Source organism: Alosa sapidissima, chromosome 1, assembly GCF_018492685.1.
Source record: "Alosa sapidissima isolate fAloSap1 chromosome 1, fAloSap1.pri, whole genome shotgun sequence".
Taxonomy (NCBI): domain Eukaryota; kingdom Metazoa; phylum Chordata; class Actinopteri; order Clupeiformes; family Clupeidae; genus Alosa; species Alosa sapidissima.
In genome coordinates this window covers 46,409,256-46,422,940 of record NC_055957.1, presented here as the reverse complement: position 1 = coordinate 46,422,940, position 13,685 = coordinate 46,409,256, and the positions used below count along the sequence as shown (strand labels likewise).

The 13,685-nt window shown below is 45.3% G+C and overlaps 1 protein-coding gene across 1 annotated transcript; it reads left to right on the top strand.

The window, feature by feature from the left end:
- Nucleotides 1-398: 398 nt before the first annotated feature.
- copa (COPI coat complex subunit alpha) lies at nucleotides 399-13,501 on the top strand. Its single transcript, XM_042090238.1, has 29 exons — nucleotides 399-636; nucleotides 1,110-1,223; nucleotides 1,323-1,396; nucleotides 1,537-1,617; nucleotides 1,720-1,796; nucleotides 2,068-2,177; nucleotides 4,137-4,246; nucleotides 4,691-4,790; nucleotides 5,492-5,710; nucleotides 6,209-6,359; nucleotides 6,496-6,562; nucleotides 6,685-6,760; nucleotides 6,889-6,971; nucleotides 7,179-7,404; nucleotides 7,564-7,702; nucleotides 8,150-8,312; nucleotides 8,555-8,701; nucleotides 9,036-9,225; nucleotides 9,309-9,404; nucleotides 9,569-9,657; nucleotides 9,813-9,936; nucleotides 10,023-10,112; nucleotides 10,227-10,333; nucleotides 10,618-10,764; nucleotides 11,227-11,550; nucleotides 11,791-11,901; nucleotides 12,087-12,248; nucleotides 12,381-12,575; nucleotides 12,824-13,501. Exons 1-29 carry the CDS (start codon nucleotides 597-599, stop codon nucleotides 12,881-12,883), a joined length of 3,672 nt encoding a protein of 1,223 aa, XP_041946172.1. The 5' UTR covers nucleotides 399-596; the 3' UTR covers nucleotides 12,884-13,501.
- The last annotated feature ends 184 nt before the right edge of the window (nucleotides 13,502-13,685 follow it).

Here is a 13,685-nt window from a genome sequence, read left to right as displayed (position 1 = left end):
GTTCATGATTTATTGTCTGTACTATGTAAGCAAACATCACATACATCATGTCAGATCTAACTAGCAAATAAAAATAAGATATTTATAGAAAGCGTTTTAGTAGTTTTAGTCACGATGATTACATTAAAATCTGCTTTGCAAATTTTTTCCTTTAGTTATGTGATAGGCCCTAAATCAGTATTCAAATATGATCACTGAAGTAAGGCAAGTAAATAAAGTAGGATTTTACTTTGTCGTTGTATTGAGTAGGATACGGGTACAAAGCCATTGAAATGCAGTACTAAGTTTTATGCAAGGTGTTTAGAATGGATCCCAAAGTAAATCCTGGCACCGGAAAATGCGACGTGGAACCTTGGATGATGGCGTTTTCGCGTTCAAGCACGAACAGGAAGAGTGTATGATGAGTGTACGTCGACGTGTCAGCTAAGGAAGTGGTTGGCTGTAGCCTTCCAGCAAGCGAAATCTAACAAGAAAGGACCTGGCGTAGCACTCTTAAGACGCAAATAGTAGATGAAACATTGTTAAATCTTAACTCTTTTTTTAATAAATTATTTTCTCAAATCATCGTTGGTGGAAGTGTAACAACGTCTTTTAAGATGTTAACCAAATTTGAGACGAAATCGGCTCGTGTTAAAGGTAAGGTAAACTTGAGTTAGCAATGTAAGTTAGCTGCGACTGTAGCTAGCTTGCCAGCAGTTATTTAAGTAGCAACGTCAAGTTATTGAACTTCATATGCTGTTATTATTACAGTTCACACTTGCATTTACAATGACAACAGCATGTGCTGAATTAAGATGTTTACTAAATGCTGTGTCTCTTTGCTAATATGAATGGGCCGCTAATGCTAGCAGTTAACGTTACATTAATCAGAGCAGCAAGCGATTGCAATGTTAGTGTTTATTAGAATGTTTTATGAGACATGAGTTATTTAAATAGAACCTGAGTTGTGGGAGTGAAAGCATATGATATTTCGTCAATTACGACCATGTAACGTTGCTAAATGTTACTGAGCGGGCAGTCGGATCAGTAACACTTATTTTGCTAGCTTGGTAGCTAATGTCATAGCATCCATGTAATGTTCTACTATCTATGTCAATTCCTTTTTCTAGGGCTCAGTTTCCACCCAAAGAGACCATGGATTCTTGCCAGCTTGCACAACGGAGTCATTCAACTGTGGGATTACCGCATGTGCACCTTGATTGACAAATTCGACGAGCATGACGGTATTCTATCTATGATCAAATGTTGAGTGTAAAACACCTTCCTGTTTTTACCTGGGCCGTCTGTGACACTTTTACTGAGGAATGAAACATTTGTTACAGGCCCGGTCAGGGGAATTGACTTTCACAAGCAGCAGCCCTTGTTTGTGTCTGGCGGCGATGACTACAAAATCAAGGTTTGAGAGAATATTAGGCACATAATCAATATTTGTTTACATGTATTTGAATGTGGCCACAATACTTGTGTTACAGTATTCGACCACATAGAATCACAAGAAAACTGTTGTGTTAAATCTTATGATTTTCTGCATGTCAGGTATGGAACTACAAGTTAAGGCGATGCCTGTTCACACTGCTCGGACACCTCGATTACATCCGGACTACCTTTTTCCATCATGTGAGCATAAGGCCTTTTAATCAAACAATAACAACAAAAATATTGACAGTACTTGGGGATGTCTGACTATATACATGTGTCAATGTTGCCTTGTGTTTGTAGGAGTATCCCTGGATTTTGAGTGCGTCAGATGACCAAACCATCCGCATCTGGAACTGGCAGTCTCGTACTTGTGTCTGGTGAGTGGGAACACCTTGTTTCTCTAATGAAGTTGTCATGTCAAGTGAAATTCACAGATCCTCTGTACGAAAACATTAATTTTCAGTCATACTGAGATCATATTTGTCATACATAAAACAAATTTTAAAAAAACTCACGTCACGTCAAAATTATATAATAAACATGTTTATTATAGTCTACATAATATATTATAATAGTCAATATTAATTACTCCCCCCCAACTCTTCATATTTGTGACTATATGCATCTCCTGACCTTTGTGTTTTACAGTGTCCTGACGGGCCACAATCACTATGTGATGTGTGCTCAGTTCCACCCCTCAGAGGACCTGGTGGTGTCTGCTAGCCTGGATCAGACTGTGCGCGTGTGGGATATCTCTGGTGAGGGCGTGTGGGGAGGGCTGGAGTTGAATAGGGGAGAACTCGGGCCTGGTGGGATGGCTGGGTGGGATGAAGGGAGAGAAAGAGAGAGGAGGTGAGGAGAGATGCCCCGGCATCCTCAAACTCCTCCTCCTCAATCTCTGTGTGAAGATTTGATCTCTGTGGGCTGCTTGCAGAAACACTTCTTGTCTTTTAATGTCATCAGAAGAGAGCACATCAGGCATAGTAAAGTGAGGTTTAGGGACAAAGCCTTCACTCTTCTCTTGTGTGTGTTGTGGACATTGATTTGAAAGGACTCTTGAAAAGGCAACATGGCCAAATCCCCTGAAAGCCAAGGGGGCTTGACTATTTTGCTCCCATTTCTTTTTATAGAGTCCTCTCAAATGAATATTCACAAAGGAACCCTGACAAGTAAAGAGTGGGCCCAGACAGGGTTTGAAACTAGTCAGTTTGGAAGTACAGTGGGAGAATGGATACTCCCTTATACAAGAAGTGTTTCTGTATTTATGCATGTTAATTCTTACTGACTTGTGTGTGGTGTGCTTGTCTTCTGTCTGCTTTTTGTCCTCTAACTTAACTCTAATTTCTCGTAACTACTCAAGCAAGTAAACTTTAACTGGCTTACTGTCTGCTTCAAGCTGTTTAGTCATATTGAGGGTGTATACTCCAAACTCCAAACTCACAACTAAACACTAACTGTACAGTTGACTTAGATTCTCAGCTCAGATCTGTGTATTTTGTCCATTAGATGACACTTTTTTCCCTGTCTCTGTCTGCATGGTGGAATCCTGAATAGATGAAAAACTTGAGCATGAGTACTTTAAAACACTTTTAACATATTACCCTTTAAAAAGTGGCATCTTACCCAAAGGGTGTTGCAGTTACTATACTATGCTTTTATAAAAAGTACCGCAGGCATTTACCTCACACTGTAATTCCTCTCATTTTACTGTGAGGTTTGCTCAGTTGACTGTAATATCAGTCTAACATTAATGACTGTTTAATGGCATACTCCCCTCCCCCTTCGCATCAGTGACATCAGTGTCATTACCCAGGCATCTTCTAACAACAGCATGAAATAGCTTGCATACTTCTCATCCTTTCAGTAACCCAGTGCCCCATCAGAGCATATCATATCATGACACCCCCTTCCAGCCCGCACCGCCCTATCAGTTCACCAGTCAGTTTCCACCCTGTTCAGGTCCACCAGCTCTCATGCTCCCCCTGGAAACATCCGCACCTGTACATTGGTTCCCGCTCATTGCTCCTCCTGCCCCACTTCTCTTGGACTGTTGGTTCACTTAAGTGATTTGTGCGCTGGAATCACCAGCACAGTCTGTTCTCTCGTTTCTTTGTCATTTTCTACCAGAGAACAGTAATGATCCTGGTCATGGGGATATGATTGATTAATTATTTTAAGGTAGGGTCAGTAATACCAATGAGAAAAACATTCATGATCAATGGTCTGCCTGTCAGTCTGTGTATTCAGTCTGAGGCATCTTGCATTAAACAGTGCTTTAAAATAAGTAACTCTTGCCTGTATCACTGACACTACCTCTGAACCCAATCACATGCTCTCTGTGATTCCACAATCATGTAAACCCAATCTTAAGCCTTTGTTGATGTATGGAAATTGATTATAGAGGCAGCTAATGGCTGTGTCCTTGGCTACTGTAGCATTACTGTTTTCTGGACTGGAGAACTAGAGAACATTGGCTGTGCTTATAATTCGTATCGACTGTAAGTGGTTAGCAGTCCAACAGTGTGTGCTGTGTGTTTCACCTTTCAAATTGTTTTTTTTTTGGTAGCAATCACCTCATTCTTATAGATATTTTGTTTAAATGACTGAGTAACATGCTTGTTGTTCCCACCTCTCCTCCCCTGTTCTCTTTCGTGGGTGTTGTTGTGTTGCCCATGTTTGGTTCCTTTCCCTGTTTTTGCGCGGATTGTCGGTTCCAGGTTTGAGGAAGAAGAACCTCTCGCCCGGCGCCGTGGAGACAGAAATCCGAGGCCTCACAGGGGTGGATTTGTTTGGGGCGTCGGATGCCGTAGTAAAACACGTTCTCGAGGTAAGCGATGTCAGCCTTCATGATGGAGTGGTCAGTGTGCGCACATTGTTTTGTTCGTCCAATTGGCAAATAAATATGCCAGTCATTTCTGGGGCTTATTCACCTTATGACTATCCAAAGTTAATTAGGTAACAATACAAAATCAATTTGTCAATTTAATACCATGCGAATAAATCTTAAGCACAAATATTGATGAATCTCAATGCTTCCACATACAACACAATAGCTTTAGTTCTGTTCATGCACAAGAGCTTTACGTGTTCACACACTTCACCCACTTTTTAAATGAGGGCCCCTACATTAGCAAGAAAATGCTTTGGTTTAAACTGAGACCTGACACACATTCTTTAGGTTGAGCAAGAATGAACCAGGAGAGAAGAAATTACAAATGAATGTCAATGGGTTAAACATTTTAAGGTAGTATGCTTCTGTGTTTCTCATTAGGGTCATGACCGCGGGGTCAACTGGGCCGCCTTCCATCCCAGCATGCCTCTCATTGTCTCAGGAGCAGACGATCGTCAGGTCAAGATCTGGAGGATGAATGGTGAGTGGGTACTGGGTATGTAAAATGATAAGGAATGCCCCCCCCCAATCATTGCCTTTAAATCTAGACTCTAAACACACCTGTATTCTCTAGCCTTCTCAGCCCTCTAATGTACAACTTGTGATGTCTGTAGTTCTCTGTTCCCTTGCTATGTCTGTAGTTCTGTGTTAGTCCCTAGCTATGTCTGTAGTTCTGTGTTAGTCCCTTGCTATGTCTGTAGTTCTGTGTTAGTCCCTAGCTATGTCTGTAGTTCTGTGTTAGTCCCTTGCTATGTCTGTAGTTCTGTGTTAGTCCCTAGCTATGTCTGTAGTTCTGTGTTTGTCCCTTGCTGTGTCTGTAGTTCTGTGTTTGTCCCTTGCTGTGTCTGTAGTTCTGTGTTTGTCCCTAGCTGTGTCTGTAGTTCTGTGTTTGTTCCCAGCTGTTCTGTAGTTAATGTGTAGATGTATGTGTACGTGTGTACATACTTGTATCTGTTTAATTGTACTTTGGATAGCACTTTGATCAGTATGAATGTGTAAAAATAAATTGTACTGACTTTACTTACAAAAGTACTTTACACACTCATTCGATTTAGTTGATTTACTTGTTTGTTTTTATTTTGGTTGATGTGTATATTTATATATATTTTTTTAAATTATTATTATTTCTTTTTTCTTACTTTATGTTCTTGATCTCTCCACTCTGTCTCATGCTGTCCACAGAGTCCAAGGCATGGGAGTTAGACACCTGCAGAGGACATTACAACAACGTGTCCTGCGCTGTCTTCCACCCCCGCCAGGAGCTCATCCTGTCCAACTCGGAGGACAAGAGCATCCGCGTGTGGGACATGTCCAAGAGGACTGGGGTGCAGACCTTCCGCAGGGACCATGACCGCTTCTGGGTGCTGGGAGCTCACCCTAACCTCAACCTCTTTGCCGCAGGTGAGAATGTCCTCTCAGTGCCCCCATAAAGGCCCTCAAATATTATTTCTATTTATTTATTTTCAGAATGCTGTCAGTTTTTGATGTATGCTTTTATTGGGCAACTCGTTTTGGTGTCATCTTCACATTATTTTGATAGTATATGATCATGTGGAGGACGGATAAATGCATGTCACCCCCCCTTCCATCCAGGATTTGCACTATGCAGTTCTGTGTTTGGGGCAGAAGTGAAAGAAAAATACACCAGTTTGTATGTTGGCAAACTTGTGCAGTGCCAATAAGGCTCTATTGTTGGTGTTTGTAAGGTCTTGCATGCCTTGTAGGTAGCTAGCCCGCTAATGTTAAACCAAAACAGGCAAGTGTTCCTTTAACTTTCAGTGACCATGGGAGAGAAGTTGGAGAGAAATGGACTGTGACATATCATATATAGCAAAATGAATTGATGTGATATCTTTGTCAGTATTGTCAGTAAAGCGCTAAGGCTGTGTGTGTCTGCAGGCCATGACAGTGGGATGCTGGTGTTCAAGCTGGAGAGGGAGAGGCCAGCTTACTCTGTGTACGGCAACATGCTGTACTATGTGAAGGACCGCTTTCTGCGCCAGCTGGACTTCAACAGTAGCAAGGACACCGCTGTCATGCAGCTGCGCAGGTACGGGGCATTTGCCCTTTGTGTGAAAATGATAAAATGGTTGAGTGAGGAGGTCTTTTCTATATCAGAAGAGGTAAATGAGATTACAACGCTTGACATGTTTAGCTGAGTATGTTCGTTTGTTTTCTTTATGTAGTGGCTCCAAGTTCCCCGTGTTCAGCATGTCTTACAACCCAGCTGAGAATGCCGTCCTGCTGTGCACTGTGAGTATTGCATTTGACTGTCCATTTATTTAGTGTTGGGAATATCCAGACACATCAGCAAAGCTGAGATAGCTCGTAGACAAATTTGTAACTTTTTCTCTGTTTCTGTCCTGACTGAATAGAGAGCGACGAATCTGGAGAACAGCACCTATGATCTCTACTCCATCCCACGTGAAAGTGACTCCCAAAACCCTGATGGTAAGCCTGCCACGCCCTAGATTTAAGAGTTCTTCAGCTATAAAGCAAAGTTTCATCAGGAGTATTCATATGATAATATTAAAGTTGTGTAATGATGATGGTAATGTCTCCTCTGCACTCACTCCCAGCTCCTGAAGGCAAGCGTTCCTCTGGTCTTACGGCTGTCTGGGTGGCCAGGAACAGGTTTGCCGTTCTGGACCGCATGCACTCTGTAAGGATCCATTTCCCTCTATGCTGTTTCCTTGCTATGATATCAGTTCAGTACTCTGAGAATAGGGAGAATCTGTTCACATGCGGCTCTCCTCCTCGGTCGAAACTGAACAGTAAAATGTGTCTCCCTTTACTCTTCCTGCAGCATATGCTGAGGGCTTTTCCATCACCATTTCTATTGACTTTATACCCCTATGCCTCTTGCCAGCTGCTGATCAAGAACCTGAAGAATGAGATTGTGAAGAAGGTGCAGGTCCCGAGCTGTGAGGAGATCTTCTACGCTGGGACTGGCTCCCTGCTGCTGCGCGACGCCGACGGAGTCACGCTGTTTGACGTGCAGCAGAAGCGCTCGCTCGCCACCGTCAAGATCGCCAAGGTCAAGTACGTGGTGTGGAGTGCCGATACCAGCCACGTGGCCCTGCTGGCCAAACACGGTAGGACACCCACACTGACACAAGTCTGTTCTTCATTCAGGCTTTCTCTCTGGTCTTTCAGGCTGACCTTGGCCAATGGGCTCTGTCTTGCCTTGTGGCTCCTCACTCTGCCAAACAAGGACCTCACTATTCTCTTCTGTTCCTCTACTCACCACACAGCCATCATGATCTGCAACAGGAAGCTGGAGAGCCTGTGCAACATCCATGAGAACATCCGCGTGAAGAGCGGCGCCTGGGACGAGAGTGGGGTCTTCATCTACACCACCTCCAACCACATCAAATACGCCCTCACCTCAGGGTACGTCACACACACACACACACACACACACACACACACACACACACACACACACACACACACAGACGCCAGTACTTCGGTGTCCCTATGACCATCAGTCACATCCCTTTAACCTAGACCAGTGGTTCTTGTCTAGCGACCTCCCAGTGTGATTGTCAAATCAGCAAAATGTTTTAAAAGCATTTTTGCGCTATCAATTTTTTTTTTAGATTGGATTCAACTTTATTGTCATTTAGCAGAGTACAGGTACAGAGCCAATGAAATGCAGTTGACATCCAACCAGAAGTGCAAAAGAAGCATTAAATACCAAGTGCAGAGAGACTTCAAGCCGATGCGCGTTGCGCCGCCATCTTGGATCCAAAATCAATTTTGCAGTCATTCCATTCAGTTCAGGTATCAGTGGTTTTCCCCTGTTCCTCATTGGTCCGTTCTGTTTCGTCTCTGCAGTGATCACGGCATCATCCGCACGCTGGACCTGCCCATCTATGTGACGCGTGTGCGGGGGAACAGTGTGTACTGCTTGGACCGTGAGTGCCGCCCTCGTGTGCTCAACATTGACCCCACCGAGTATCGCTTCAAACTGGCCCTGGTCAGCCGCAAATACGAGGAGGTCTGTGCTGGCACCTGCCATCCTGCATGCATTTTTCAACCCACATACTTACTCTGTGCTTCCACTGAGGCCAATTCCGCAATGAATTCAATTTTTGTCAGTATTTACTCTCCATAGTATTAGTATTGTAATGTTTTATGTGTTTGACTAAACTGGAAGTTCATTGTCGTGTTGTGGATTTTAGAGGATTTGCATAACAGTCACTGTCCAAGCTTTCTTAAGTTGACCAATCTGTCTATCAGGTGTTGCACATGGTGCGCAATGCCAAGCTGGTTGGCCAGTCTATCATCGCATACCTGCAGAAGAAGGGATATCCGGAGGTGGCGCTGCACTTTGTGAAGGATGAGAAGACCCGCTTCAGCCTGGCTCTGGAATGTGGCAACATTGAGGTGCGTGTGAGCAGGAGGCACCTCATTCAGATATGACAGCAAAGAGTGACAGGGAGCGAGTGGGGGTGGGACCAGGAAATGACCGTGGGTCGGATTCGAACCCAGGTCCCCGTGGGCACTCGGACCCGAATGTGGTATGGAGACTGCAGCCACTTCCGCCACAGCTCCCCCAAACTCTTACTGGCTGTTAGCTGCTGGTCTGTTGCCGGCTTCTCTTCTCGTTAGTGGCTAAATGTGAGAACTGATCTGAGATCACAATGTGGGATCACAATGCATCCACTTTGAAGCTATCTGAAGCTAATGCCTGACTGCACTGTCTCCCCCTCATCTGCAGGTGGCGCTGGAGGCTGCAAAGGCCCTGGATGACCGCAGCTGCTGGGAACGCCTGGGAGAGGCCGCACTGCTGCAGGGTCACCACCAGGTGGTGGAGATGTGCTACCAGAGGACCAAGAACTTTGACAAGCTGACCTTCCTCTACCTAATCACCGGCAACTTGGCCAAGCTCCGCAAGATGATGAAGATCGGTGAGTGAGCCACACACACACACACTTGTGTGTTTTTGTGAATCTGAGATCCTTTATATTGATCCTTTTTGTTTGTGTTATAGCTGAGATCAGGAAAGACATGAGTGGACACTACCAAGGAGCCTTGTATCTGGGCGACGTCAGTGAGCGAGTGCGCATCCTGAAGAACTGTGGACAGAGTGAGTATTTTACTGATACAAACACCATGTCCATCCTTAACCCCATAGAGTCCATATCTACACCCACAGTACTTTAGGTGCAGTATAATAAGGCTCTAGTGTAATGGTCATCTGGTTATCAGTGAGACCAGCTCTGTAAGTGTCCTTGGCTGGTTGTGTTCCAGAGTCTCTGGCCTATCTGACCGCTGCCACCCACGGCCTGGACGAGGAGGCTGAGGCCCTGAAGGAGACCTTTGACCCCGAGAAGGAGATGGTAAGACCAGACGAGCACAAGGACAAATTTCACAACTTGGTCATGGTAATGCCCTTTTTTACCATGCTGTAATGGATGTCTTCCATTATACACACTTATACACTTGGGATGGAGCCTCACAGACTGTGCAATAAAAACTGTTTTCTCTCTCTCAGATTCCTGAGGTGGACTCCAATGCCCAGCTGTTGCAGCCCCCACCTCCCATCAACCCCCTGGACACCAACTGGCCCCTGCTCACCGTCTCCAAGGGCTTCTTTGAGGGGGCCATTGCTGCCAAAGGTGAACTATAAGCACTCACTGGCCTTACTGTCTTGACCGTGTGTTTGTGTGGGTTTTTTTGTATGTAACGTTGGTGTGTGTTTCAGGTAAAGCCGGTCAGATGGCTGCAGAAATGGATATGGAAGCTCCAGGAGGAGAAGGGTGGGGAGAGGATGCTGAACTGCACATGGATGAAGGTGAGGGCTGCTTTGTGTTAATTCACCTCCTCTCCTCCCATCTGTCTTTCGGCCTTTCTCTCATTGTCTGCTGTCTTGTCTGATGAGCGTGTGTTTTCTCTTTCTCCCCCTCAGATGGCTTTGCTGATGCCCAGGATGTGTTGGGTGATGAGGCCGGCGTGGGGAAAGGAGAGGGAGGCGGCTGGGAGGTGGAAGAGGATCTGGACCTGCCCCCAGAGCTGGTGAGGAGTGGCCTTCTCTATTCACACCATTATACTCCCCACTCGCACTATTACAATCCCATAAGAATTATTACTCAGACTACTATGCTCCCCTATAATTGTATCATTTTCACATACTATGGTCTGGTCATTATTATGGTCACACTCTTGTTATTCAATTCAAGCTTCCTGTTATGTCTTTATATCTGACTTACACCATGCATATATGCACATGTTAAATAGCTTGTCCATGCCAGTCACTGTAAATAAAGTGGTACTGACTCTCCTCACTCTTTGACCAATAGGAGCTGCCTGCTGGAGCTGGAGGCGGAGCTGAAGATGGCTTCTTTGTGCCGCCCACCAAGGGCATGAGCCCCACCCAGATGTGGTGCAACAACTCCCAGCTGGTCGTGGACCACCTTCTGGCCGGATCCTTCGAGACTGCCATGAGGGTGAGTCCAGAACCCCAACTATTCAGGCCTCAGCTCATGGTCACTTTATTTTCTGGTTTTTTTCTAGAATTTTCCATAATAAGCAGAATCACAGCGACTGAAACTAGACTAGATTAAACAACAGGCCTTTTACAGAAGGTCTAACCAAGAGACCATCAAATGAATGAAACGACAGTGTCACGTTGCGGAGCTTGTGACTGCAGCTTGTGACTGACTTGTGAAAGGATTTTTTTGGGAAATAAGCTTATTTACCAAAAAAATACGTACCCTTCTCTCTGTGCAAGCGGTGCAATTGCCCAGTCTGACACCGTTGGCCTAGCTCATAATTCACTGGAATTGGGTTCGACCAGTTAACTTATAGCTCCCTGTTAGCTATAGGCTAGCTTTAGGCTAACTGGTTCCTTTAAAAGCTCCCACACTGTGCTCGGGTCAGTCAGTGACGTTTGTCCCTCCTCCCCTCAGCTCCTGCATGACCAGGTGGGCGTGGTGTGCTTCGAGCCCTACAAGCAGCTGTTCATGCAGACGCTGTCACGCGGACGCACCGCCTACCTGGGACTGCCCTCTCTGCCCTGCCTGCGCGGCCACCCACTGCGCAACTGGAAGGACGGCGGTGCCAAGGGTGGCCTGCCGGCCGTAGGCCTGCGTCTGGCCGACCTCATCGCCCGCCTGCAGCAGTGCTACCAGCTGACCACGGCCGGACGCTTCGAGGAGGCCGTTGAGCGCTTCCGTGTCATCCTACTTTCCGTGCCGTTGCTGGTGGTGGACAACAAGCAGGAGATTGCTGAGGTAACGTTGTGTCCGTGTCTGTGTGTGTGTACGCGTGCACATACTTTTACTGTAAGGTGCAAATCTGTTGTTCAAGGCCATGTATACCCACCTTTGGAATCAAAATCGAACGTCGTTTGATGTGAAACAACTCAATGAAAATGTGATTCATGTGACTAGTGCTGATGGGTTGTCAGTCAGCTTGTGTAATGCTAGAGCTAGGCTCCAGGTGCATGATGGGATTTGTCTTTCCCCCCACAGGCTCAGCAGCTCATCACCATCTGCAGAGAGTACATTGTTGGGCTCACCATGGAAACAGAAAGGAAGAAGCTGCCAAAAGACACCCTTGACCAACAGAAGCGGCTGTGTGAGGTAGGACACACAGGATGCGCTGGGGATGGGACAACTCTGAGTCACAACACAGTGAAATAACTAACGTCAGAGATGGGACATGTGCCGATGTTATGACATTGAACGCGTGCCTACTAATTCATTTGGCATCATTAGTGTTGGTTGACTGCAGATGAGGAAACTGTTTTCCCCGTTTTGCCCACCAGATGGCGGCGTACTTCACACATTGTAACCTGCAGCCCGTTCACATGGTGCTAGTGCTTCGTACAGCTCTCAACCTCTTCTTCAAGCTACGCAACTTCAAGACTGCAGCGGGCTTTGCACGGCGCCTGCTCGAACTCGGTCCTAAACCCGAGGTGGCACAACAGGTAACCATTTCTGTGTGTGTGTGTGTGTGTGTGTGTGAGTTTGTTTGTTTGTTTGTGTCCAAGGTAAGAGTATTAACAGAGAACTGCCAGCTCATTACAATGGCACCATTGCCTCTATTGTCTGTCTATTAGACCAGAAAGATTTTGGCGGCCTGTGAGAAGACTCTGACAGACACCCACCAGCTGAACTACGACCCCCACAATCCCTTTGACCTGTGCGCCGCCTCGTACACGCCACTCTACCGTGGCCGGCCGGTGGAAAAGTGCCCCCTGTCTGGAGCCTGTTACTGCCCCACATACAAGGGTCAGGTCTGCAGGGTCACACAGGTAGGCCCACCTCACTGCCCCCATGTCCCACAATGGACAAAACAGTCTGACCTTAGTACTACTTCTTCTCTTTTACTGTGGCTTGTCTGTGTTAACTGACTACAGTATTGATACATTTGTGGAATTTAGATAACCAAAAGGCATTCTTGTTTATTTTCATGTAAAAAAGAAATTACAATATTGCTTAACCACCTTAGACTCATCGTTTTAGGTTGTGAAAATAAAATGTCTTCCTCTTTGCTTCCCAGGCAACGGAGATTGGAAAGGATGTGATTGGTCTGCGTGTGAGCCCTCTGCAGTTCCGCTAGAGGAATGAGAAGGGAAGGCAGCAGGTCCCTCTGACGGTGTGCGTGCCCAGGCTCGTAGCTGATGGAGGTCACGAAAACGTAGTGTGATTGGTCGTGGGATGTACGTAAACTGGCACATTTGATTATGTCAGAAAATGTAATGCCTTGTTTGTCCCTTCTGGCTTCCCTTCCTTCTCCTTGTCTATCCCGGTTTCCACACCCCTCTACATTTACCAGAAGTGGCTCTATTGAGCTCTAGTCCTACAGTAGAGATGGGACCTCCATTTGTACATTATCAAATACACATAACCCTTCTTCCTGTCTATACAAATCCTGGCTAACCATCTGTTTGTATGCCTGACACCCATGTATTTATCAAATGTGTTTAGAAAGCTGTTCTGGACACAAGGAATCTTAACCTTTACACGTAGATTTAATGCTCCAAGTGAAATGTTAAGTAATGTGTCATGGCTATTGGTATGCATTCCACAATGATTGCACACGTAAATCATTTAAATTCTTTTGGCTTCTTGATTGCAATGGCCTAGATGAAAAATGTGGAAAATATGGAAATGTATCAAATATATTATTTTGCAATTCTTCCTTCTGCAAACACTGAAATAAATGCTTGGCCTTTCAGTCTGTGCTTGTTGTTTTTTAACCTGCTGAATTAATAAGCCATAACTGACTAGAATAAAGCACCAGAAAATAGCAAAATGTTTAATAGTAGAGAGTAAACATGTTCGGTGTCTTGACTTCTGGCCACCAAATTAACCTAATTAACTCTAGTTTGGGGGTTGTGTCAGTTGTAAAATAGTGTCAG

Bases quoted from the DNA above. Each gene is read 5' to 3' on its own strand.
- copa (XM_042090238.1), top strand. From the start codon at position 597: ATGTTAACCAAATTTGAGACGAAATCGGCTCGTGTTAAAG. The intron at 637-1,109 runs GTAAGGTAAACT...TCCTTTTTCTAG, and splicing joins GAAATCGGCTCGTGTTAAAG to GGCTCAGTTTCCACCCAAAG. The intron at 12,249-12,380 runs GTAACCATTTCT...TCTGTCTATTAG, and splicing joins AACCCGAGGTGGCACAACAG to ACCAGAAAGATTTTGGCGGC.